Source organism: Sclerotinia sclerotiorum, genomic scaffold, assembly GCF_000146945.2.
Source record: "Sclerotinia sclerotiorum 1980 UF-70 scaffold_5 genomic scaffold, whole genome shotgun sequence".
In the NCBI taxonomy this organism is placed as follows: domain Eukaryota; kingdom Fungi; phylum Ascomycota; class Leotiomycetes; order Helotiales; family Sclerotiniaceae; genus Sclerotinia; species Sclerotinia sclerotiorum.
This window is the reverse complement of record NW_001820831.1, coordinates 1,462,452-1,488,087: the sequence shown is the minus strand read 5'-3', so window position 1 is coordinate 1,488,087 and position 25,636 is coordinate 1,462,452. Positions and strand designations below refer to the sequence as shown.

Here is a 25,636-nt window from a genome sequence, read left to right as displayed (position 1 = left end):
ATATTTCTATGAGTCCTCTGGTTAGCACGGGAAAGTCGGAGCTTCGGGTGCCAATTCTCCTGGACTTGCGTGGTTATGTCTCGTTCGTGAAGCGGGAACGATGTTGGTGGAAAATTACCCAGAAGCGGGATGTCTAAATTGTGCTAGGGTGATCCTCAAACTTGCAGCTGTTACAATGCATAAGTCCCTATAAGGCAGAATCTTTGCATTCGATGTGCAGACAGAAAATTTCCCAAACCGGCTTCCAGGATTAAACTGGGCAAAGCACAACTGGTCATCATGACTGCACTAAATGGCCTTCATACTTCCAGAGGCAGGTCTCCTTGGGACAATTTCAGATCGTGGAACAGTTTTGAGTATGCAATCAGATTTCAATGGCGGGTGCAAAAAGGGGCAGTCTGGAGATTGTAGTCAATCACTTGATTGCGACGATGTGATATTTGATTGCAGAGGGAAGGTTTATGCTCTTCCGCAACTTGGCATATAAAGTCTTGAAGTTTGTCCGGATAGGGATTGAGCCGCAGAAAGAGAAAGAATCAGAATTCTGGGCTGACTAAACCAGAAAGAGACAGTAGCCCAACTGCTTTAGCTTTCAGGAGAAGGGACAATGATAGGGACTGCATTTATGTGGCACCATGCGGCGGATTCATGAATCTACTCAATGATATGGAATTTACCGAGACAAGCAGTAATTGCCCAAGTTGGTCTTGGAGTGTGAGGTGATGCAGGAATATTTCGGTTCAATGCTAAAAGTGTAATTCCAGACACACAGCACGTGAAATCCACATGATAATTCCATTATCAAGTCTAGGTGTTCTCATTGCACATTTCCGAACACAAGTAAAGAAGAACACTCACCCTTATTCCTTTGCCCAGCTTCTTCACTTCCAAGACATTACCGGTACCGCCTTGACGAATCGCCGCGAGCAGGCACAAGACTAAAGACCTGGGCGCTAAAGCTCTTGCTCAATTTCTTCTTCAGATGGGATACAGAATGAAATAACGGACGTAGGTCTCGATAGTCGCGCAATGAATTGTATGATAATCCCATTCTGGCTCCATACAAGATACTTCCCATTTGCTATCTTATACTTGGGTCGCTTCCCGGGCGGAATCCACATCCAAGGCACGACATTTAATCAATCTTAAATTTTCCATCCAAGAACCAACAATAACTACAAATTCTAGTGGCAAAGATTAAGGGGTGGTTACTCCAAACCAATATATCTCAAAAGTAGCTCAAATGCGGCATATCATCTCATATGATTTAATCACCCCGATCATCACTCACACATAATAAATTACTAGGATGGAAATTTAGTTAGCGTGACTATGAAGCTGCATATATTTGCGTGTTTAGCGGCTGACCTCGGTACGTACCCGTCCCAGTTCTTTAGCCGGCACTTATCCTTGTGTTACATTGCAGATACTGACTCAAAAAGAAGATTCAATACACTCGCGAGAGCATAACCCGAAGCTCCGCATCATACTCATCTCCAATTCGATTGCATTTAAAGAGGCAACAGTTGGGAAAAGTTTTTACAATTTTCCTGCTCTATGTGATGTATTTGAGGAACAGGCATTGGTGGCAGCTGGTTTCGGACCTTGGCGAAGCAATCAGGTACGCGAGGTATCTCACACACATTTCACCATGAAATTACGTGAAAAGACTTAAGCGCCGTCTTTCGGACATAATTTTGTCTCAAAAATGATCCGATCCGGTGGCCTATTTCACAATGATCATTTCTTCTGATATATTTGACGTTGATCTTAACTTTGGCATTAATCTCCGTGATGCTCAAGTTTGTGGTCGCTGATCATGGGATTTTGTCGCCAAAATATCTACAGAGGTCCAAGTCGGTGCCCCTTATTCACTCCATCAAGCCACTTACCCCAGACGCCATATTGCGGAGAAACCTACAAGCCAAGAATAATCTTAAACATTTAAGGGTTCGGCATCTCGGGTCATTGAGTGTTATGGACGATTTCAAGCAAGGGACATGACTAGGTCTACAAGGAAGTCCTGTTCCCCATATAAAGGTATGAGCTTGGAAGCTAAAAAGTGCAGTTAGATCATCCCGCAGAAATTTTCAATTGAACACTGCAATTCTAAATCTACTCGTTTTACTTGCACAATGTTCTCCCCTTCTTCTCTTTTTAGGGAGTTGCATTTAATTCCTTTGTTTCTCCGTATCTTCATCTTTACAAATTTAGTGAACTCTTTGCCACGATCTTCTACATACCAAAATCAAAACCAACATCCCTCAAAGAAATACGCTAGTGCTATTCCAAACTGGCACAAATATGTCAGAGCTCCTTCTTCTAGTGTAATCGCACCTCAAGGCATTGCCAACATGTCGGGAGAAGTCACTAATCCCGATGCTCTCCTTCAAAGAGGTGGCCAAGTTACGACTTTGACTAGAGCTAACGGATCAGCTAATATCCCTTCGATCACCGTTGACTTTGGACAAAACATGGCAGGATACTTGAGCATTAACTTTGCCGGTGCTTCCAAAACTCCTCCTGGCATCCGGCTAGCCTTTTCCGAGAGATTGGAATACATATCTGACGTCAGTGACTTTTCAAGGTCCAACCACGTAAGTACATTCTCAGATATTTGAAAGGGTAGCTTATATTAAATACAATCTAGGGCGATTCAATCACCCCTGGATCTGATCAGGTATGGTGGTCCATGTTCTTCCGATTCTGATGAGTCTTTTCTGATTGGGAATGATTTAGATCTCGGTCGCTAATCAGAGTTACACTTGGAAGGATGAACATGGATGTCAATATGGTACTAAAGTATGTGCAGATGGCATTCACGGTTTCCGATATATCAGAATCTTTCTCGACGCATTGCCTGAAGATGCCCCATATACTGTACCATATGGAACGGTAGCTATCGATTACTTGAGCTTGAAGTTTTCAGGTGTCCGCGGTACACCAGACACCTTCACGGGTTGGTTTGAAAGTTCCGATGAGGATCTCAATCAATGGTGGTATGATGGTGTATACACCAATGACATAGCAACCGACATTTTCACTCTCAATTCCACCGAGCCTCGAAATGCATTTAGCCTGACGCTCGATGGTAAATTAGTTCTAATGGATGGCGCAAAACGAGATAGAGATCCATATGTTGGTGATATTGCAGTTGCAGGAAAGACATTATTCTTGTCACATAATAAACCAGAAGCTTCTCGTAATGTTCTTGCTGACTTGGCAGATCATCAACGTGCCGATGGATGGATTCCTCCCGCATCTATGTAAATTTCCGTTCAACCTCTGTTCATAATCTTTATCTAACAATCAAATAGTGCCGGCTATGAGCTTCATCTTCTCGACTATCCATTATGGTGGATTGTTTCTAGTTACGACCTATTGATGTATACTGGCGACAACGATTACATTCGAAAATACTACCCCAATCTCGTTAAATGCCTAGACGTATTCTACCCATCAGTCACAGATGCCGGCACCACTCTCATCTGGAAAGGAGTCGGTGTCTCTGGAGATTATGGTGACTATGCATTTCTTCCTCGTATAGGTCCAGTCACGTATTACAGTGCTCTCTATGTCCTTGCCCTTGAGAACGCCGCTGCCATCGCTAAATCTCAAGGACAATCCGCCGATGCTTCTCGCTGGCTCGCTCGCGCTAAAGTTGTATCCGATGCACTGAATTCACACAATTTCGATAACTCAGTAGGTGCATTTTTCGATGGAGGCTGCGGAAATGGATTATGCAATACCCATTCCCAAGATGGAAACTCTATATCTATCCTCGCAGGAGTTACGAATACATCCCGCTCCACCTCGATTCTCAACTACCTCAATAGCGCCAATCGTCGCTTCTACGGTAACTCATTTTACGACAATGATGTTTTGTCCGATGGTTTCTCTCAGCGTGTCTACGCATTTATTTCCTTCTTCGAAATATCCGCTCGATTCAAGACAAACCTCGTATCCAGCGCTTTCGACGAAATCAGAAGATTGTACGGCTGGATGGCAAACAATGATCCGAAAATCACCATGTGGGAAGGTATCGGAGCAAATGGAAGCGCATACCAAGGAGGTTTTACAAGTATGGCTCATGGATGGAGTACCGGTATCGTACCCGAAATGAGTAATTATGTTTTAGGCGTTATACCTACCGGACCTGGATTTTCCACCTGGAGCGTGAAACCCTATCCTGGTGATCTCTCTTGGGCTAAGGGTCAGGTTCCTACTCCTCATGGTCCTATCATAGTGGATTGGAGTATTAATTCTAGTGGTTGGTTTGTGTTGAGTGTGGATGCTCCCGTCGATACAACTGGAACGGTTAGTTTACCTGTTCAGTTTGGCGCTTCTGCGAAAGCCGATTCTGTGCTGGAGATTTCGGTAGATGGGGAAATGGCGTGGGATGATGGTCCCGTGGCTTTTGATGCGGTTTTGGATGCTAGTGATGGGTATGTTAGTTTGGTTTTGCAGGGGGGTACTACTCATACTATTACGGTTAAGGTTTAGTGGTTTGACTTGGTTTGGTTTGGTTTGGTTAGGAGGACTTGGACTTCTTCCTTTCTTTTTCTTTGTAATTATTCTCATCGCGGGGTTATTGTGATTTGGGACCGCTAGACAGCTTATTGGCGGGAAGGGGGTTAATTATCAGAACTTGCATCGACGGTTTGATGTGTAAATTATCTGGTGGATACGGTTATTAGGTTTATCATCCAATGAAGTTATTTTAAATGCTAGCATGATGATTCAAATCCGCTCTTCCATATCATCTGCTTATGTCTAAATGTACACACTATGTTGACGGATCCAGGAAGGGACCTCGAGCATTTTCTTGCTATCTTGCTATCCAGGTGGTGGTTAGGAGAACATGTACTTGGATATCAACCTATAATACGGAGTATAAATCCTTCTGAGAAAATCATGAGTTTACTACTGTTTAGAGGAATTTATCCGGAGTAAGCTACTTATATCGAACAAATTTCTTCTAAATCCCCCAATCCACGTTTGTTTTATTAATCGCTATTACTAGAGTACAGTCTAATCTAATCCTTTTCATTATTAGCATACTAAAATGACTTTCTGCTAAAATCTAAAATCTAAGATCATGAAAGCTGTATTTTTTTTTTCTCATTATTCTATTCCTATCTCTAAATAAGATTTCTCGATATAACAGTAGAAAGTTTGATAGTTTCCTCCTCCTCTGAAAGGAAGTTCCTTTTAAGTAATCGAGTATGATTTTTCTTGTGATTATTTATATAAATTTTTAGATTTTTTATATATTGTCCAAATTGGGATTTTGTAAGATTATCTTCTGGGGTTTTCTGATGCTCGGTTTGGATTATGAGATGGTTTTCTGATATGACGGGGTTATATCTAGCTAGTGGAATGGTTTGATCGAGTGGATGATATAATCTTAACCGTGTGCCAAGTTGTCGGGATCGTAAATCCCTTCACGGGAATTGTGCTTTCAACTTATCGTGCTGCAGGATGCCTTAAAGCCATTTACGCGGGATCCCGTATACTAGAATTACCCTACATAAGCTCTCTTTATTACCTATGAATAGAACTTTAGATAGGTAATACAGTATAATTTTCAATACACAGTTCCGCCATCCGAAACCCCCACCCAGAAAATACCCAACCCAGCCTCGGCACATATAATACCACTATTAGCAAAAATCCACCCGTACAAGAATAGCGTTGATTCCGTAATCTTCCTTACTTACCATGTAAGATCTTAGATTCTGAATCTTAGATAACATCAACTAATTAATAAACAAATTAAAATTCCACCCCTACCTACGTGCCGGTACCGAGGTTTCGGTCTGCGGGTGGGTAAGCTATATATCTGCAGCTAATGTGTTATTGTGCTAGTGTGGATGATAATATTGATAGGGGTGAGTATCTAGCCTAGCTTCGGATCTGGCTATGCGAGATTGTTAAGGTTATATTAGAAGTTTGTTTTAGTCAGCTTTATATGTGGTGGATGTGGGTATTGTAAGACTTATAATGGGATACCGGATTGATGGTGTGAGGATTTGAGAATTTGGGTGTTGGATTTATGCGGTGTTTTTATGTATAGAGGATAATTTAATAAGGAATTTTTTGTGGCTTTGGAACCTAACATCTTGGAATTCTCCAGATTTGACTTCAAAGGTTGGACGGGTTGGAAGTTCGCATATGCAGCGGAGGAGAGCGGATATACGCGTTACTGGCTTCAGAGGATTGAAAGAAAGGAGGCGTAAAATTAATAGAACAGATGATTACAAATTCTGAAAAAAAAAAAAAATACCTGACAATATACGACATATGCGAATAAATGTGATGAATTTTAAGAGGCATAGTGAGTCTTGAAGGTAATTACGAAAATAACTATAAGTCTATATGGTATTATATAATGAGAATTTTTTTGCTTCCCCTATCTTTCACCTTTCTCATCCTTCAATAGTACCCAGAGCTCTATCCAAACAATCAGATGATCGATATGCAACTAGAAACAAAAAACCGGATCTGGCAGTTTACTGACTGCTCTTGGTTTCTGCCAGCCCAACTCTACCAAGCTAGTTTTCATAGATTCAATCAAACCAGGAGGTCCACAAAGTAACACCTTGCTATCGTCACTTGGCTTTGGGAATTCTTCTTCGACCATCTCCTTGGTTACGTATCCTTGAGCTCGTTGCCAATCTTTGGATGGATTGGATAGTACGTAATGGACTCTGAAGTTCTCGGGGTATTTCTCTGCGAAATCGTCTAATTTTTCCCGGAGAAGAATATCCTCTTCACTATTGTTACCATAGAGAAGAGTAACGCATGTCCTATCCGTTGGATCTTCACATATTGCTCGAATTAACTTGTTCATGTCAGCTCCAATCCTGTAGGGCAGAGTAGATATAATTACCTGATACATCGGTGTGATTCCTGTTCCACCCGCGATCATTCCTATCTCCTTTACCATCCCCTTTCGATATCTCATGGCACCCTTTGGTCCACGTACCTCAATCTCCTCGCCAACTTTAAGATGCTGAAGATATTTCCCTGTGAGAAGCCCGTCTGGATACATCTTGATAACCAATCGAAGTTCCCCGGGATCAGAGTTATTAGAAACGGGTGTATATGATCTACTAACAAGCTTCCCGTCAATCTCCGCTCGAATGCTAATATGTTGTCCAATTGGAAGACCGAGTATCGTATCATCTCCTGGAAGTTTAAATACTAAGTGATACGTATTCGAAGATATCTTCTCTTTTTTAACCAACGGTAACTTCTGGTAGTTTTCAGGCTGTAGATATCCTTTGACTTTCGTAATCGGTTTAGCAATGAAAACAGATGGTTTGAAATGCGATGGGTATGAATAGGGATTTTTTTCAGGTCTTGATAGTGCCTTCTCAAGGTAAAGACCTACTCCTGCCGCAACAGATAATGTAGCAATACTCGAGACAAGCACTCCTTTCCAAAATCCTCCATGCTGCGCAGGAAGCCATCCAATTTTTGGCGTTTTGGAATAAACTTCGAAGCCCAAGAAAAGCGCCGATCCAAGCGAGAAAACCTTCAGTCCAGCCCTACCTACAGTTATGAGTGGAGCTTCACTGTTAAAGTCTTGATCTTTGGATTTTGCTTTCAAATCTGGTTTAGGCATTGGTAGTCCTCTATCCTCATCTGCCTCATCAGGTGCACCTTCTAACCTGCCTATCAGAAATGATTCCATCGTTTCCCGCGCATCAGCTGAGTGCCCAACATCTTCAAAAGCAACCGTCGAATTCTGTCCTCCGACTTCAAGTAAGGAATCTGCTCCACCAGGATGATCCTCAAGATAGTTGGTTACATCGTAAACTGTGAAACTATTAATACATGGTCGAGAATATGTAGAGGCAAATACGCACCATTGTGATGAATTATTAGCCACAGATCATCTTTTTTGTTGTGTTTCTGGACTTCAGCGAGAGAAATTTGCTTGATTCCGCTCATGATGATATAAATTTTGGTAATGTGGAAGAGTTTGAGTACGGTTGATGGAGGTGCAACGGAGAATCTTCTCCCAACAGTGATAATGAATGACTTTGAATGGCGAAGAGAAAGGAATCGCCAAGCTTTTGGAGGCTGAAGAAGCAGTTTCGGCTTAGCTCCCTTGATGCCATTGATTACCTAGGTACTTATTGAGACCAATTCCGAGGTCACTTAGAGCTAACACATACATACACGTCATTATATGTGGAGATGACCTCAAAAATAAATTTACACCGTCCAACGAACGCTGCCAGCAATCCGAGGTCTAATCATATTTTTCTTAGCCAAGAAAAAGACTCCCATGTCAATTACCGAGAAGTTTCAAAAGTCAAAAAGTCATTACCGACAGAACGATCGAACTAGCATGGGTAAATGGCCCCACTAAGGCGATCTCCCAGTTCAGCGGCTCGGAAACTGAGATTACCTAACTCCATTATCGACCGGTCATCATGAGGTTATTTTGAACTTCTTATGGATATTGACTGTACGAGAAACATCTCAACTCACAAGTAAGAACTCACACTAAAACCCTTGAAATGAAATAGTTGCAATATCGCCTATTAGAATGGGTATTTCAGTCTCATGAAGCTCGGGAACCGCGATTAGTTCTACACTTGACTTCCCGTTCAAGTGCTGAAATCGTGCCTGGCAACTTTTAATAGTCATGAATAATCTGAGATTCCAATGATTTCATAGGTCAATTGAAACCCGAATGTCTGATATTGCGATAGGAGGTTGAAAAAGCATGTTTTGAACCCTAGCCCTTCATTGATCCGTGTCAGAAAAGGGCTTAGTGTGAGTCCTTATCTGTTAGTTTAGAAGACGGTACTCCGTACCCAGTGTAGATTATTCGGCACGTTGTAAATAAATTGGTGAAGAAACAGAAACATACCGAGGAGCCGCGGTCAAATTCGGGAAACGGGGACGCCGTTTAGGTACCCACAAGTGATTTACCAATGGTAACGTTCAAGAAGCTGCATGAAAGAATTTTTTCTAAATAGTTTCGTTATATTCCAGAATAATCGTCGGCTGTTCAGGGGCCCCGCCACTTAGCCGGCCCTACTATGAGAAGGAATTAGCTTTTCTTGGATAACGCTTCCTGTTGATCCTTGTAAAATATATAAAAATAAATTCTTTGAAACCATGTAATACTTCATATATTCAGAGCAAAAAATGATAACGATCAATCAAGGCGAAGATGAATCATTCAAGGAAGTCAACTTCTTTTTCCAAAGATTGGAGATGTGTGATAATAGTGGGGAGGCTAAATAGGGGGGCGTGAAGGCCCAACGATTTCTTATTCAAAGCAAGCTGATACCACAAATCGACTGGTTATATCATAGAACTCAGTCCTCGTACTTTATCTAACTTGATACTTACTTCATAGCACTTTTCTACAACATTTTTTTAATTTCTTCTCCTGATATACCCAAATATAACTTTAATATGGTCAAGAAGTCCTTCATTCTACTGGGTCAGCCAGCAAAGACTGCCGAAGAACTCGAGGTTGATCTTCAAAACACTTTCGAGTACTTACAATACATTGTCGCCCAAAAGTTCTCGATTGCGGATCCATCAGGTAAACCCATCATGTTTTGAATAATCTACGCAAACTCTAATACACTGTTAGGAATTTCGTTTCAAACCGATAAAGATGGTGTCCTTGATGATCTTGACAACTTCGTAGATGCTTCTTCCCCGATCGGTATCCTCATTGATGGAAACCAAGTCAGAGATGTCCCTGGACCAACAGGTCTTCCCATCGCCGGAAGTTACTATGAAGTGTACCCTGATCATCTCGGGAATCATCAACGTCTTTTTGATCAGTATGGGCCGGTGTTCAAAACTACAGATATGGGTCGTACGGCTTACTATACTAATGATCCTAAGGTAGCCAATGTTTGTTTTGGAGAAGGAGGTTACTGGTCAAAAGTCATCACTTCTGATCATCCATTATATGGTATCAGAGATGATCTGGCAGGTGTCTTCTTGTCCGATACCGATACCGAATCTTGGAAAGAAACGCACAAGTTCTTAGCACCAGCACTCAGTCCAAAAGCTGTTAGGCATTATACACCTCAAATGCAGAACACAGCTGAGCAAGCTTTTAAGGTATTTGATGAACTGGACGAGCGGGGTGAAGCTTGGAATGCGTACCAATATATGTTCAAAATGGGTTCCACAGCTATCGGAAAACTGGCTTTGGGAATGGAAATGCACCATTTTGACTCGGTCGATGCACCTCTTCATGACCTCGTAAAGCTTGTCGGTCACAACTTGGAACTCAACAAGAAAGTCTCCACGATGGGAGATTGGTATGCTCACATGCCATGGGGAGCACCAAAACAATTGAAGGAGAACAAAGCACAAGTGAAAGAGCTGATAGAAGAAGCTATCAAAAACGTTAAAGTTGGTGGAACCGAAGATTTGCCCATTCAAGATGCTGCTTTGAAGGCGTCTTGTATTGTTGATTACCTCACTAGAGCAACCGATGAGAAAGGCAACAAGCTTGCGGAGAAATATCGCACCAATGCATCACTAGTAGTCATAGGAGCTGGATTCGTCACGACAGCTTCACTTCTCAGTTGGCTGCTATATAGTATTGCTTCATATCCCGGCAATCAAGAACGCTTGCTTCAAGAACTTGTTGACCACGATGTCACCGAGGATACAGAATGGACACCCGATCTTGCAAATTCGCTCGAGTTTCTTGGGACTCTCATCAAAGAAACTCAACGTCTCCACAATCCCTCCTACCAACCAGGTCGTACCGCTCTCGCCGATGTAATTGTCCCAGGTGGTTACCGCATTCCCAAAGGATCCATAATGATCATTGGCATTCATCATATTCACAACAATCCCAAGGTCTGGGACTCCCCAGCAGAATTTGATCCTGATCGTTGGAATACAGAAAAAGTGAAAGCGAGACATAAGACCGCATATGTACCATTCGCAGCTGGTCCTCGAATGTGTATCGGTTTTAATTTCGCATTGCAGGAAGTAAAAGTCATTATTTCAATGTTAATATATAGATATCAGTTTGAGAAGATAGGTAACGAGCCTGTGGAATACGACCCGTCATTTCAACTGATTCGACCGAATAATTTCTTTGTAAAAGCCAAGAGAAGGACGAGCTGGCCGGAAAAGTCGAAGAAATTAATGAGTACTTAAATGCTGTCATGGATAGGTCAAGTTAGAACGAATGTACTCTAGAATAGCAGAATGAGCAACAATGGCAAGATACCTAGTAAAATATCTAACCTCCGCCTTCCAGTTCAATATGAATATCCACCAAGGTCCAAACCGATTTGAGTCAATGCCACTTCGAACTGGGCCAAAAAGAAAGAGTATAGTTCAAAAATCTTTCAGCTATAAGATTATGCCGATCTAATTAAGTACCTATTTTACTATCGTACAGCCACTCTCGAACCTATCTGCTAGACATCTGGGTGACACGTCACGCTTTTTGACCATCACGTGCTACGAGAAATGAAGCTCAAATAAAGGTGATGGAAAAAGAACACTTCTCTGTTTTCAACGTGAATCTAGATTTATGAATCTAGGGCCATAAGAAAGTGGATGAACATTTGTGCCGTCCTCGTAAGTATGACGATACTATCGTATGGTGTGAACTCGCACGGCTGTAAGAAAGCAATGCCATGAGAACATATAAAATCTGATCCTAGACAATGTACAATACGCTCAAACCCAATGTTAGATTTTATGGCGATCAGTCGTTCAATGTGTCCATATCTCGATCTCCCAGGTCGCTATGTCATTTAACTAGAACTTATTAAAGGTTCGTGAAGTCGCAAGAGGAAATTTGTTGATTTGAATCATGTGACTCGGTCTTCTAGGGCTTCCTCTTTCTTTTTCTCTTGTTTCTGTTCGTATCAAACTTCAACAAGCACCTCAATTATGAAATCTCAATCTTTTCTTTCTTTTGATAAGTATTATGCCGGCTGCTATCATAACTAACATAAACCTACCGTATTTTAATAGCGACTCGCCATAAATGTTGCTGTCGCAAGTTACCGTCTAGCAAAACTTTGAAGTTTTAATGACTATCAAAGAATGTCTGCAGCAGAAAATGATTCTTTGATTTCCAATACCGCAAACGACTTATTTTTCCATTTCAATGTCCCTGAATTGTCTGTATCCAATCAAGATCATCATATGCATTAGTCTTTGATCATTATCAAAGAATTCTAACAATGCAATTTCGCTACTCTATGGAATTGGAGGAAGTGGACAAGTATCTCACGCAAATCAAAGATGTCATCCTTGATACATCTTTCCGGTCAATTGTGCCGACAAAGGAATTGGTAGCTTCTGAAGCTCAATTATTTGATAATTTAACCGTGTATATTTCTCCTCGTCTTTGTTGATCTTTTATCTATTGAGATAGTATCTCCATCTTTATTTCCTGAACTTTCACAACCATCATCGCCCAATATGGCAGGATTTCCAACCGGACAAGCTCTGAGAGATATATTCTCATCCTTGAAGGATTACTTCTTGCCCCAACCCATTGAACCAGTCGAAGTTCCTGTTGCTCCTCGGAATACTAGGCCCCTCTCGGAGCCAGAAATTTCCCAGTTACGACGTGAGCAAGCGAACGCTATTGATAAATACTTTGATGGGGAATTAGACAAGAAAATTTTTGACGAGCTTAATAACAAAAGCCGAAGTCTACAATGGATGCCGGATATTGACCCCGAAAGTCCCCTTTGGCAAGAAACCCGTGCATACTATGCCGAGCTTCTCAAATCCCAGAAAATATCTGACGTTCTTGATGATCACTTTGAAGAGATCCAAAAGATTCTGATCAACCCTCAGGCGTGGAGTAATGAGGTTCAAGCTGTTAGAGATCAACAAAGTAGAGACTATTATGAAAACATTGGTCCCAATGGACGCTTCGATGGGCAACTCGATAATCTCGCCACAAAAATGACAATGGTTCACTTTGGTCTTCCTGTAGCTCCAATGACATTGAACAATATCATGGTCCTCACTCCAGAATGGAGAGATTCCGAGGATGATGAAGAAGATCCCGCCCCTTCTCCCCCTCGAACACAAAGAATTGTTTATTCCGAGAAGCCTCTGGAATTCTTGGATTCATACTTCGAAAGAGCTTTTGGATACCAAATAATCCGACGTTTGTTACCTAAAATTTCTTTATGATGCATCCGCTAACATAAGCAGGTCCCCGAGTAAGCATGCGAGGTGGTGCTGGTTCTATTGAAGAATTGGATTTTGCAGATAGTAGTGATTGTGAATGGGGTTCGACCATTAATATGCGTGGCGGGGCTGGTAAAGAGCCTGCACTGAAAGGGCTCTACCTTGATCTATTGGGCCCAGGTCCTGTACACCAATCTCGCCGTACACATCTGACTTCAGAAGAATTCCTTGCTTCTGCACATGAGCTTCTAAATTTCCCGGATGCTGCGGACCTGCGCTTCAACATTGATATTTACCGCCAGACAGATCCACGTAAGATAGACATACCACTACTAATTGCGATTCCAATATACTCAAACGAAAACTTTTCAGCAAAGTGGCCAGTAATTGAGAAAACAATTGGCAAAGTGGATCACAATCAACTCACTATCATAATCGAAGCAGAGCGTTTTGTTGGTGAACATACTCCTGAATTCTATGAGGATTTGGGTCGTTTGGCCCGAGAGTTCCCTGATGAGAGTAGGAAAGTATCCAGGCATAAGATTTATTCGTATTTTGGACAGAGGGAAACCACTCCAACATATCTTGATTTCAAACACGGCGTCACGAAACTTTTGAACATAGATCCGAGATCCAATTGGTCTTTCTTGGTTGATGTTCATCTTCAAGATCGCATACTGTCACCAATGCATTTTACTAGAATGCAATACAGAAACGATTTTCTCGCTCTCAGGGATGAGTACCTCCTTGGTGCAGCAAGTAACAACGCGAGAGTCTTCGTTCGTAATGTTAGTGGATATGCGCCAGCACAACTAAATGTCGTCGAACCAGCTGCAGATAACATTCAGATAGTTAGGCTGACCAATCAACAAAACAGAACGGAGAGTTATTGGAAAGTACCTTTAGACCTATCAGAGAAGCCACACCCATATTGTATCAATCATTTACAGCCTGCGTTCGTTAGAGCTTTCACTGCCATTTTCGGTAGAGATCGTCCTTGTCGTAACGTAAATCTTTTTACTTCACAGGATGGAAAGGATTTCCAACATTACATTGGTACTGGTGGTATGGAAGTAACTTCCCAAACTTGGAACTGGCTAAAAGAGCGGATCGAAGAACAAAAGAGGAATCCACCAGCCCCTGATGCCAATCCATTATCGTGCCAGCTCACTCTAACAGTTCCAATTCTCGATCACGGAATAAGACCCGAGCAGGCACTAAGCCTCCACCTCATTGGAGATGATCACCAGATCGATATGGTATTTAAACGGTGGGAATTTCAGCAGATTTACGATTACATCCTGGAACGACTGAGAAAAGTTCACCGTCATCGTCGAAATTCTACCTTCCCGGACGGTAGCGCTATTGCGATGTGGTTTAGCGCCACAGAACGTGAGGAGAACTACCCATCCGTCATAATGCAAGTTCACAGCCATGATTCAGACGCAGAGAAGCGTCGAAAACTGACTGAGGCTTTTGCCGGTCGTATTCAAACGTTCTCGAATATTTGGTTCCGTCCGGAGTATCGAGTTTTCACCATTCAGGACCATAAAGAGCCTGCCCGTATCTGGCAATGGAATACGACTGACGAACAACATAATACTTCGCTCGAGAACTTCAGAGCAAATGTTAGTCAAATGTATGATGATTGGGACCCTGTTCTCGACTCGAACTTTGTCTTGATGGGACCACATAAGAACCATGTATTTGGCGTAGATCGGAGAACCACGGAGAGTTATTGGAGAAGGTATATCTTCGATTGGTTCACTGAGACAGATATCTATGTAGAGCGGAGAGGCACTAGGACTTTCAGTAAGTTCCCTTAAGATCAAGACGATGTTATCGACTAATAGCTTTACAGTACAGCCTGATACTATCCCATGGGGTTATAGACACACTCGTCAATTACCTCCTCCTGCTCCGGTGGACCTCAATCCAGTACCTGTAGCACCTGTCGTCGATACATTTCAACAGCCTCGTATTAACAAAACACGACTCATTTTAGCCACCGCTGAAAAGACAATAACTCCAAAATGGGAGACTTGGATGACAGATCAACATCGTAAAGATGCATTGCAACGTCGTTCTTACATTCAGGATCAATCTGTCATTGAACCTGGGTTTGATCCTTCAGCACCCACCTACGGGCCCAGTAAAGAGTTGTCCTTAGGAGTTTCTATACAAACTCCTTCAGTTTATACGCAGCGCTTGACCCCTACTGATATCTTGCAACTAGCAGAGGAGAATCAAAAATTAAGAAATGGACTGCTGGAACGAACCTACAACTGTTCTGTCTGCTCAGTGACCCTGGCTGGTTATGAACATGCTGAAATACAAACGCATTATGCGCAGCATCTTATTCAGCTTCAGAGGGAAGGGCAGTGTCCCCTTTGCGAGCGCGAATCTTGGTCCATTATGACCATGGAGCAAAAGAAAGAGCATCTAGAAACCCACCAAGTGGAGGCAGATACCGCAATGATCCGCAATTTCTGGAACAGTATTGAATGTCCCTTATGCGATGCCAAACTTAGTGGTTTTACAGCGGAACAGGTTATTCGCCATATGGCGGATCATTTACCAGGCATTGTCGAATTTTGTGACAAGTGTGGACTTCGTACCGCAATCTGTAACCATGCCGAATTAGTTCATCACAGATATGTATGCCTTGATAAGCCAGATCGTGGACCACTCGACCTAGCGCCTTCATTCTGCCGCGATTGTGGTCAAAATCGTACAGCTGAGGACGAGGCAGAACGCGGTTCTCATGTTATCAACTGTACCGCTAAGAATCGAGTTCAAGGTGAAAAGTTCTGTACTAAATGTGGCATTGACAAGAGTGCATGGGGTTCAGACGAAATCAAGAACCATGACGACCATTGTACATCACCACAAGGTTTGCCGAAGAAGTATTGCTTGAGATGTGGCACAAAATTGTTTGGTGCCAACGAAGCGCAATTGGATGACCATAGAGTGTACTGTTCCATCAGAACAAAAGAGCCGGAGAATTTAAAGCATCGAATTGAAGGTATGTCACTACGATTGATTAATTTCCTCCAATGCCAATAATCCCTTCAAAATCTTGGCTCCATCCATTTTTTTTTCGAAGGGTATCAAGCTGATACTCCTTCTTTTCTTCCAGAACTTGAGAATCTCGTAGAGCGTATTTCAGATCTTGAAGAGCTCGTAAAACGTATCTGGATTGCACCTCGTCCACTTACGGGTCGTGTAACCATAGCTGACTCACCAAACTTTATCCAGAGCTTCAAGCCCGCACCGCAACACTGAATCGCGTCGCGGCCAAAAATGCAGCCACTCTCTCCTGGATAACTAAGCGAGAAGGCGAGATCGCCGAAAGCGAAAGAGCATTAGCCGAGAGAGAGTCACATCTTCCGCAAGAAGACAGACCATTGATACCTTACGCTCAGGATAAAGAAAATCTTGGGAAGTGCCCGTGGGCTCTCTATGGGTGTAATTTCCACACCGTTGGCATGAGCCGCGCGGAAATTTTTCAACACATGTCTTCGCACTTTGATCCAAAACAAGCTCATCCATTCGCCTGTCCATTCCCTGGTTGTGGCAAGGGAATAGCCGTACCCGGCTCAAATCCTGGAAACAACATTCCAATCGAAGATCATTATCGTCACCGCAGCTATCAAGGTATCGCAGACGTAATCGGCGTGCCAAAGGTATTCAAAGACGGTAGTACTAGAGATGTCAGTAAACTCAAAGCGTTGTTGGAGCATTTCGAAAGAGCCAATGCAATGAATGCGCAAACCCTTGACAGAAATCTGACCCCACTCCCCGAACCGGGCCAAGCAAATTTTACGGCTTTAGTAGCTTCTGGTGGAGGAGCGGGGTCCCAAAAATTTGGTCCCAACGCCCAAAAAACCGGCTACGCATTTCAAGCATCATGGATATCTTCCGAAGACGAAGGAATACACCACAGTATCGAAAACGATGACTTAGCACACTATCAAGACGACGAAGATCTCTTTTTACTTGGTGATTACGAGCCTGAGCCAGAACCCGAAATCATAAGAAAAACACCCAGCAAACCTAAATCCTCTCGTCCACAACCTATCCTTCCAGTCTCCCCTACGAAACGTAAAGCTTCCGCTCCTATCCCAGAAGAAGAATTAAGTCCACCCGCTACTCGATCAACTAAACGTATGCGCACGGCAATCCAAACTCCCAGTGTTGAATCAGAGTCTGGAGAAGAGGAAGAAGAAGAGGAAGGATCAGGACTGGAACTAGAACCGGAACCAGAACCAGAACTGGAAACAGAAACAGAAACGGAACCAGAGCCAGAACCGAAAGCAAAACCAGTGTCGAGAAGACCAAGTACACGCACTCCGAGAAATATCTCACAGTCCAAACCGAACTTTTTCAATTTTGAAGATGAACATGAAGATGAGGATGTAGAAGAGGATTTAGATGTGATTTGGGAAGAATATGAGGCGGATACACAGGAGGTAAATGGTGTGGCGAGAGATGATGGGGTGGAGCGATCTGCAGGGGGTGGGAGACGGGGACTAACTTCAAGAAATACAAGGACTAGAACGAGGTCGAGCGGCTGAGAGGTTAGTTGAGATGATGGGGGGGAGGAAATAAAATTGAAGTGTGAATTGGTGGTTATTATGGCGGGGTTTGATTTCTGTTGGATTTGTTTCTTTTTTCTTTTTAGGTGTGTTTGTGTTTTGTATTTTGTATTTATCTTCCTTAGTTATTAAGTATATGTATGACATTTTGGGTTCAAAATTGTTCTGGTTTGATGTGTAATTATCGTGTTTGGATGGAAAAGAATATAGAATTATTGATGAGTTTGGGGTTTGTGTTATGTGTTACATGTTGTTATTTGTGTGAATTTGATTTTGATATGAAGCAAATATCTTCTGTAGCATGTAAGTCTTATTTTATCTCTAAAATGAATATTCTAAAAACTACTTAGTATGCGTATATTACCCTGTTCATCCACCCCGCACCTTTTTCCCCTCTCAAAATAGAGTCATGATTCAATCCCAGAGTACGCCACTTCACAGAAACCATTGTACGCGCATCAAATTCCCATTCTCTCCTTCGCATGCCCTCTACTCTTCTCCCCAGTACCAACTATACCCACAATAGCACACTCACCCCCACTATCCATATCGATATCACTCTGCACGCCCTCCACCACATCCCCATAAACCGTATGATCCAGCAAGGATTCTCGAGCCGGACACATCCAACTAAGTAGCGTATAAACCAACACACTAACCACGAATCCAAAAAGCCAATCAAAAGTATAAAGATGTTTCGCACCCTCACTAATTTTTACCGTATCCGTCTGTATCCCTGTCGTCGCATCTGTCTGTAATCCAATACTGTATCCCAATCCCGGTAAATTCGGAGCGACGGCTATGAGTAATGCTAATAAAGCGCGCCAGTTAATTCCAAACCAGTATTTGTATCTTCCATCTGGATCGTAGAGGGCGGGAACATCGATGTGTTGATTTTTGACGAGCCAGTAGTCTGCGGCGAGGATGCCAGCAATAGGTGCGAGGAAGACTGCGTACCCGCCCATGAAGGCGAGGAAAGTTTCGGCCGAACTGATGATTTTCCAGGGGACGATGACCCAGCCTCCGACTATGGCTGCGATGATACATCCACGTTCGATATTAACGTAGCGGGGAAAAAGAACGGTGAGATCATTTGCTGCGCTAATTGAGTTTGCCGTAATATTTGTGCCGACTTGTGCGATGTACCAAGCTGTTGCTGCGAAAAATGCAGCGGCGCGTCCTCCGTGTCCTAGATCTAGCCATTTTGAAATAATTTCGAGGGGGTCCCAGATAGGTTTTCCGTAGATGATCCCCGTGGCTGAAGTAGTGACGATGCCGATTGTACCACATAGGGTAAAAATCACGGGAAGAAAAGGAAGTTGGATGAATTGAGCTTTGGATGATCGTGCGTAGCGAGAGAAATCGGGTATGTTACATGATAATGTAGCCCATGTGCCCGTTACGGAAGACATACAAGAAAGCCAGAGATAAGCTTTTGCGGATCCGGAGACTGTAGGTTGGAGATCAAAGATCGAACCTGAACCGCCGGCTTTGTGGATACACCAACCCATCGTTGCAAGAGCAGCAACAGGGGCTGCGATAAGTTTTACACCGAAGAGGTAACGGAGGCGTGTAGGTGGTATGAGGAGCAGCGGGAGTTGGATTATCCAGAAAAGAAAATAACTATAAATCATGCTATTAGTATCCTCTCCCATTTATTCTTACAGAGTAACATACCTTATCATTCCTTGTGTTGTAATTCCCTGTCCCTCCGCAATATGATTCGGTACGTTTGCATAACTAGGCCAAATAGCCAATATCATAACCGTAATACACCCTGCTCCATTAGCACCTTGAATACCCAGCCAAAACATGGCCAATATAGATCTTGAAATGATGCAAAAGTACGCAAAGTAATAACCGAAGGATGCTCGAATTGCGACGGAAAATGGTATGTGGAGTTTTGCGCCGATGGCTCCATTGAGTACCATGGGGATTGCTACGCAGGTTGTTCCTACTATCATCTTTTGATGTGTTAGTGTGATTTGATGATCGATGAGAAGATGGTGAAGTTGTGTAGGAAAACTCACGATTGGAATTGCTTCTCGCCATGTTAATCCCACGGCTAAAACACTACTTGCCGTCTCCCAGGTTCCAAGATTAATCGTATCAGTTGCCCAATAAGCCATCCTATGTTAAATTCGTCAATCATCATTGCACTCACTTCATCCGTCTTCAATTCCATAAATTCATCCAGTTTTCACCACTCTCTATCTCCCAAGCATCACCCTAAGAACCCCGAACCCCAACCTGCATATCAAAAAATCAAAACCAAAACAAAATCCACACTCACCAAGTCCACAACGTCCAAGTCTGATCTTCCTTCTTCACCGGATCCATATCCTCATTAGTCCAAATATGTTCTGGCGCCAACGCACTCTTCTGTTTCGGTAACTCCCATGCTTTGACCGACGTACATCGTTCTTTAATTTGTTTTCCGGTTGGAATATACGGTATTGAAGTTAAGGAACGCATTATCGTCTTTTATCCTTCTCATATACCCAGCTTATCAATCAATCAATGCTCCGTCCTCAAACCTCGAACATGAAGGAAGAGCAGGAACAAAACGTAGGAAAAAGAGATCGAGAGATAACAAGACTCGGTCTTTGGGGAAATATATACATACTGTGCAGTATGCAGTATTACCTCACCCTACCACACACAACCTACATAGATACATAACAAGACTCGTTGTTCAGATCTCCCCATCCCCTCATACCGTATCTAGTAGCATGCGAAAGATATCGAAGCGGGGAAGGATAAGCACACAGATAAGAGCCCATGCAGAAATCCCCGAACCAGAAAAGGAAGCAGCAGACAAGCTGAGGTTATCAGCCGAAAATCATCAGAGGAACCTTGCACTTGCATATCCTCAGTCGAGATTGTCTTTAGAAGGTAATTTTGTCGAGGGTTTCTATGCACTTCACTTGAATGTGTATCTAAACCTTAATTTTTATCCCATTCTCCGATATCGTATGCATATTTTGGATCTTTCAAATATTCTCAAATATTTATTTGAAGTGTTATTTGCCTCATGAGGCGTTGAATAAATAAAGCTTGTCAGATAGGTAGAATCTAAATCTGAACGTAAACCTAAACAACACCAAGCTCATCTAGGCGGGGGAGATACCAAGATCTAACACTTAATCTCAAAAAAAAAAACCATACTAAAAATGTAAAGGGGTAATTATAAAGTCCAAAAAAAAATCACACTGAGAATAACAGTAATAGTATATTTTCAGAATCTCCAACGAATATCCATCACTTCCCAAAAGTTAAAACCATCAAACATATACTTTGTGCTTTATACTTTATACAAATTAGCCTATCTACACTCTCCCTCGTCATTAAAACGATCAAAATTTATTACCCACAGCACCATCTCGATTTCTTATTTTTTTTTAAAAAAAAAACCTCCATCACTTGTCTAAATAAAGAGTTTAATATTTATTCCGGGTAAGCCACTTGTCACAACGAATCAATGGCGATCGTTTTGGTAGGTCCTCGATAGGTATCAATCCGTGAATTATTTTGCAAATTAGAGTATTGGTAGAACTGTAAAAGGTCATGAATCACCTCAATAATACATCACACAGAATGATTGCTTCACTTGGTATGATCTGTTATACACATGTCTATACTATCACAATGCATGCCATCCTCTTCAATACATGCATGATGCTACCTACCGAGGGACTGCACCTAAAAACACCCTTCCCCTGAATGCGGATTGCTAAAATTACACACCCCTCCGCTACCCTCGAATAAAATGATTTACTCTTCTTCCCCATCGGAGAAATAGTCGAAATCCCGGGGTACAGGAGCTTCCTCGGCGCCCTCTTCATCTTCATCGACAGCAGTCAAAACACCTGCTGCAGCTGCTGCTCCGGGGAAAGCCCATTCACCTTCATTTGCAGGAGTTCTGGGGTAAGGGACGTCACCTCCCTCGCGCACGCTGAGAGCCTCTACACGCATATCCTCAAGAGTTGCACTCATCGAAGCCCTTTCAACCTCAACCTTCTTCACTTTTTCTTCAATCAAGACCTTCTCCTCTCCTGGCTGAGTATCAATCATCACAATGACGCCTCCAGTAGGTTTCTTGACTGGCTTATAACGACCGGCTGGGAAACTGATGAACTTGAGTTGAGATGGAAGGACTCGAGACATGTTCTCAATCTCGTACCCAACCTTCTCTTTCTCAAGTTTCTTCTTCAGGGTTTCTGCAGGGGTATCTTTTTCGTTTTCATCCTTCTTCTCAGCAACTTTATCTTCCGTATCCTTGGTTGAATCGTCCACTTCCATCTTGTCGTCAGTTGCAGTTGGGAGCTTTGGCGTGGTAGGCGTTTGGTCAATATCCATACTTTCTCGTCGTTGAGCACGTTCCTTCTTTTGTGCTCTGCGTTTTGCTTGAGCAGTTGTCGATAGAACGGCTGTTGCGATTAAAGTTGGTGCATCCTCCGTCTTGACTTCTTGCTCTGGGGGGTAGTCGAAGAGGCTTGGTCGAGTAGCACTGTGGAATTTGAAACTTGGAATCTCCAATTCTTGGTTCAAGCCAATCATGGATGTAGGAGTGAAAGTCAGGGAGAGGAAATGGGTGAATGGGAACCAGTACCAGTATTGAGTGAAGACTGCCATACCGACAATACCAGCCATGTTGAGGTTACCTGTTTGAGTCTGTAACCCGATTGTGCAATTACGACCTCCAGCATCAATTATACCCAACGCCAATGCACAACCGAATTTGGCCATGGCATCCTCGTGACGATCCGCAACAACCTTCTTCAATGTTTTGCGAATTTCCGCAACCTTAGGATTCATTACCTCATTCTGTTGAACCATGATCATGGCGAGAGAGATCAAGGCACCTTGTCGAACAAAGTCTGTAGGGTCTTTCATCATAGGCTCAAGCAAATCGATTGCCTCGTCAAGACCAGTACCAGCACAAGAGATACCAAGAGCCATAGCAGCACCGTACCTAACATGTGGGTTGTAAGATTCAGACAAAAGTTCGACCATACGTGGCACACTTCCGGGCTTGCGGAAGAGAATGAAACCCAAACTCATGACAGCAACACGACGGACATCATCGTTCACGTCGCTGACGGCTACATGAAGTAACTTGCGCACCGCCTTGTTGCTTCCTGTGCCGCAGTATGCCAAAGCGACGGTCAAGATACCACCATAACGAAGAGTTGGATCCGGTTCATTCAACAATGCTTTGATGATTTCATCAGCTCCTTCTTGTGTGCCGTACATAATTAATGCCATGCCGATAGCAAGACCTCGAACACTCTTCTCGTGTTGAGTTTCATGAGCATAGACAATCATTTCTTCCAGAACCTTCATATTACCAGTTCCCAACATGATGAGACCCATCGCAAGGCCAACGGCCTCACCATTGAGTGCAGAATCGCCGTAAAGCACGTTTTTCAAATCCTCGTAGATTTGTCGATTGCCTGTGGCCATACCAGCAATTCCCAACCCCAAAGCACCTCCGTGCTGAATAACCTCTTCTTGGTTCTCCAAAAAGGCTTTGTTCAAATCCTCGAGCGCCTCGGCGCCATGATTGGCGTAAATTAACCCATAAGCATAAAGAGCACCACCTTGGCTATAAGATGAACCTCCAACAGACGGGGCTCTTGGTAAATAAGGCTCCAACAATCTCTTAGCTTGGGAGAGGTTGCCGCGATGAATGACACCAAGTGCAGCAGTAGCAGAAAACTTTGACCAGTTGACTGCCTTTCCTAGCCACTCTAGATTGTCACGGAAGAATTTATCATTGGTTGTGCCGTGGTTCATGAAAGCATTGCAGAACGTAACAGCTGAATGGAAGATGGAGTTTCGACCTTCAAGGCTGTCACGGACTTTGTTGAGGATGCTGAGGTCGGTGTGGTTATTTCGATACAAAAATTCGAGATTAAGTCTGATGGTCTCACTGCCATCAAGAATTTTTCGAATCGAATCATAAACCTTGATTTGTTCATCTGAGGCCACTTCAGTGGATCCTCCAGCTTGATCATTCAATTCTCCTAAAAGTTGATCGGATTCCGTTGCTACACACAAAATCAGTACAAAACCAAGCAAGGGAATGGATTCTACTCACGCTCCTCTGTAGATGGTTCGGCATCGGTAGCTTTTTTGGGTAGAGATTTAATGACTTTGGCCAAAAATTCTTGAGTGCCATTATCATACAGGTCGAAAGCGATTTGGTATGCTATAGCGGTGGAGGTCTGATCGCCCTTAGCCTATACGAGGTCAGTATCATATCAGGCAAGACCTGAATTCACAGAAGTTTCAGCCACTTCAAGTACTTACCACAAGTTTTTTTAACATTGCCGATGCCTCCTCGTCTATGTTAAGATAGACGACGCATTTTGCAATTGCAAAATAATCCGGAGTTGGTATATCATTTAGCAGATCCAAGATCAACTTCAGTATTTCCGTTCGAAGCCCTCTTTCTTGTACAACGCCCATGCAAATGTCCAAGACATATTCCATCAATTCTTCTGTTGGTCCAGCTGTGCCCTCGGGAAGCTTTGATTTCGACTTCTTCTCATCGTCACTAGCACGCTTGATGACTCGTCGCAAGACTTCTAGATTTCTAGCCTCTACTGCAATTCCAACAACCTGTCTGTATCTCCCTTCGCGTAAACAACTTTCAAAAAGTCTCTCGATGACTTTTTGGAGCGCAACCTGAGTAGATCGATCTGGTAAAATAGCTGAATCCGAGGTCTTGCCTTCTGCGACGGGCTGTTCCAACATGTTATCGGTAGAGACTCGTGATAAGAGGGATTTGGATGGCAGAGTAGATTGCGAGAAGGGCGTCACAGGTGAAGTTAGCGCAGCGGCAGCACTGCCATCATTGATTCCGCTGGCGAATGTAGTTGCGAGGGTAGGTAAAGCACTATCATTTTTACTTTTTTGTGGTGCGGCATGATGTTGAGCAGATACACTGATATAAGTGTCGACACATTTCGAGATGATGGTTTCTTCGAATTCGCCTGATTTGTCGAGTTGGAAGAGATCACCAGCTCCAAGAGCAAATGTCATACTCTCATTGTATGCTTGTAAATGATAATAGACCTTTGCCAATACCAAGGATGCTAATTGTCGCTCCGAGAAGGATTCATCTTCGTAAAGCGCCTCACTAAAGTGGCCGAATTAGTATTCAGTTGGTCATCATGATGGAGCTGCATTAACATCTGATATCTGCGATAGCATGGATTTTAACTTACATCTGAGAAACAGAGCCTGCAACTTCTGTCCATAGTGTATCGATATCGTCGTTCAGGGTTTGAAGGGCGAAAATCTTGAGCTCCGGTTCTTCGTCAGAAAGGAAGCCCAGGACACCAGAGGCTGAAGTCAAACTCGGCATGGTTGGATAATGGTTTGATAACCGTGGAAATTTGAATTCAGAAGGTGATTTATTTGAGGACCTTTATTGAAAAGGTCTCTAAGAGTTTAGAGGATTGAAATGTTTGATGGATGAGGGTTGAAAATGAGTTATTGTGGTTGTATACAAAGACCTCTGAGTAAAAGTGTCGCAACAATCAGGCACACCTTTTGGCACGTCAACAGCTTCAACCACGAATCTGTTCTGGTGGGAAAAGCGGTAAAGCTGAGCATTAAAAGTAAGTGGCTAACTATTTTAGGAAATCATCTGGGTAATTATTAATGTCTGAGGCATGTACTTGAGCCAGGTAGTAAAGCACGTGAAAAAGCTTAGGTAAGACGGAGCTTGAATCTTCGAGTTGAGTTGTGGGTTGAGAGTAAAGATTGATGTTTGTAGCCGCTCTCTGGTCCCAGCAACCAATCAGTAGAGGTACTTGGTATGAATGGGGTCGTGGATAGGCAGAATA

At 43.0% G+C, this 25,636-nt stretch overlaps 7 protein-coding genes across 7 annotated transcripts; 4 read left to right on the top strand and 3 right to left on the bottom strand.

The window, feature by feature from the left end:
- Window positions 1-292: 292 nt before the first annotated feature.
- On the top strand, window positions 293-723 carry SS1G_04542 (predicted protein; the record flags this gene model as incomplete). The annotated part of the gene is made up of 2 exons (XM_001594684.1): window positions 293-381; window positions 576-723. The coding sequence occupies 2 exons, from the start codon at window positions 293-295 to the stop codon at window positions 721-723; spliced, it is 237 nt and encodes a 78-aa protein (XP_001594734.1).
- Window positions 724-2,135: 1,412 nt separating this feature from the next.
- On the top strand, window positions 2,136-4,503 carry SS1G_04541 (hypothetical protein; the record flags this gene model as incomplete). Its single annotated transcript, XM_001594683.1, has 3 exons — window positions 2,136-2,597; window positions 2,773-3,266; window positions 3,318-4,503. The coding sequence occupies 3 exons, from the start codon at window positions 2,136-2,138 to the stop codon at window positions 4,501-4,503; spliced, it is 2,142 nt and encodes a 713-aa protein (XP_001594733.1).
- Window positions 4,504-6,435: 1,932 nt separating this feature from the next.
- On the bottom strand, window positions 6,436-7,959 carry SS1G_04540 (hypothetical protein; the record flags this gene model as incomplete). The annotated part of the gene is made up of 4 exons (XM_001594682.1): window positions 6,436-6,453; window positions 6,521-6,844; window positions 6,893-7,824; window positions 7,875-7,959. 4 exons carry the CDS (start codon window positions 7,957-7,959, stop codon window positions 6,436-6,438), a joined length of 1,359 nt encoding a protein of 452 aa, XP_001594732.1.
- Window positions 7,960-9,444: 1,485 nt separating this feature from the next.
- Window positions 9,445-11,169, top strand: SS1G_04539 (hypothetical protein; the record flags this gene model as incomplete). The annotated part of the gene is made up of 2 exons (XM_001594681.1): window positions 9,445-9,577; window positions 9,629-11,169. The coding sequence occupies 2 exons, from the start codon at window positions 9,445-9,447 to the stop codon at window positions 11,167-11,169; spliced, it is 1,674 nt and encodes a 557-aa protein (XP_001594731.1).
- A 1,284-nt stretch (window positions 11,170-12,453) lies between these two features.
- On the top strand, window positions 12,454-17,764 carry SS1G_04538 (predicted protein; the record flags this gene model as incomplete). The annotated part of the gene is made up of 6 exons (XM_001594680.1): window positions 12,454-13,156; window positions 13,204-13,491; window positions 13,624-14,991; window positions 15,041-16,204; window positions 16,438-17,651; window positions 17,738-17,764. 6 exons carry the CDS (start codon window positions 12,454-12,456, stop codon window positions 17,762-17,764), a joined length of 4,764 nt encoding a protein of 1,587 aa, XP_001594730.1.
- A 471-nt stretch (window positions 17,765-18,235) lies between these two features.
- Window positions 18,236-20,252, bottom strand: SS1G_04537 (hypothetical protein; the record flags this gene model as incomplete). Its single annotated transcript, XM_001594679.1, has 4 exons — window positions 18,236-19,400; window positions 19,455-19,741; window positions 19,808-19,907; window positions 20,071-20,252. 4 exons carry the CDS (start codon window positions 20,250-20,252, stop codon window positions 18,236-18,238), a joined length of 1,734 nt encoding a protein of 577 aa, XP_001594729.1.
- Window positions 20,253-21,551: 1,299 nt separating this feature from the next.
- SS1G_04536 (hypothetical protein) lies at window positions 21,552-25,152 on the bottom strand (the record flags this gene model as incomplete). Its single annotated transcript, XM_001594678.1, has 4 exons — window positions 21,552-23,830; window positions 23,881-24,022; window positions 24,093-24,924; window positions 25,013-25,152. 4 exons carry the CDS (start codon window positions 25,150-25,152, stop codon window positions 21,552-21,554), a joined length of 3,393 nt encoding a protein of 1,130 aa, XP_001594728.1.
- Between the last annotated feature and the right edge of the window lie 484 nt (window positions 25,153-25,636).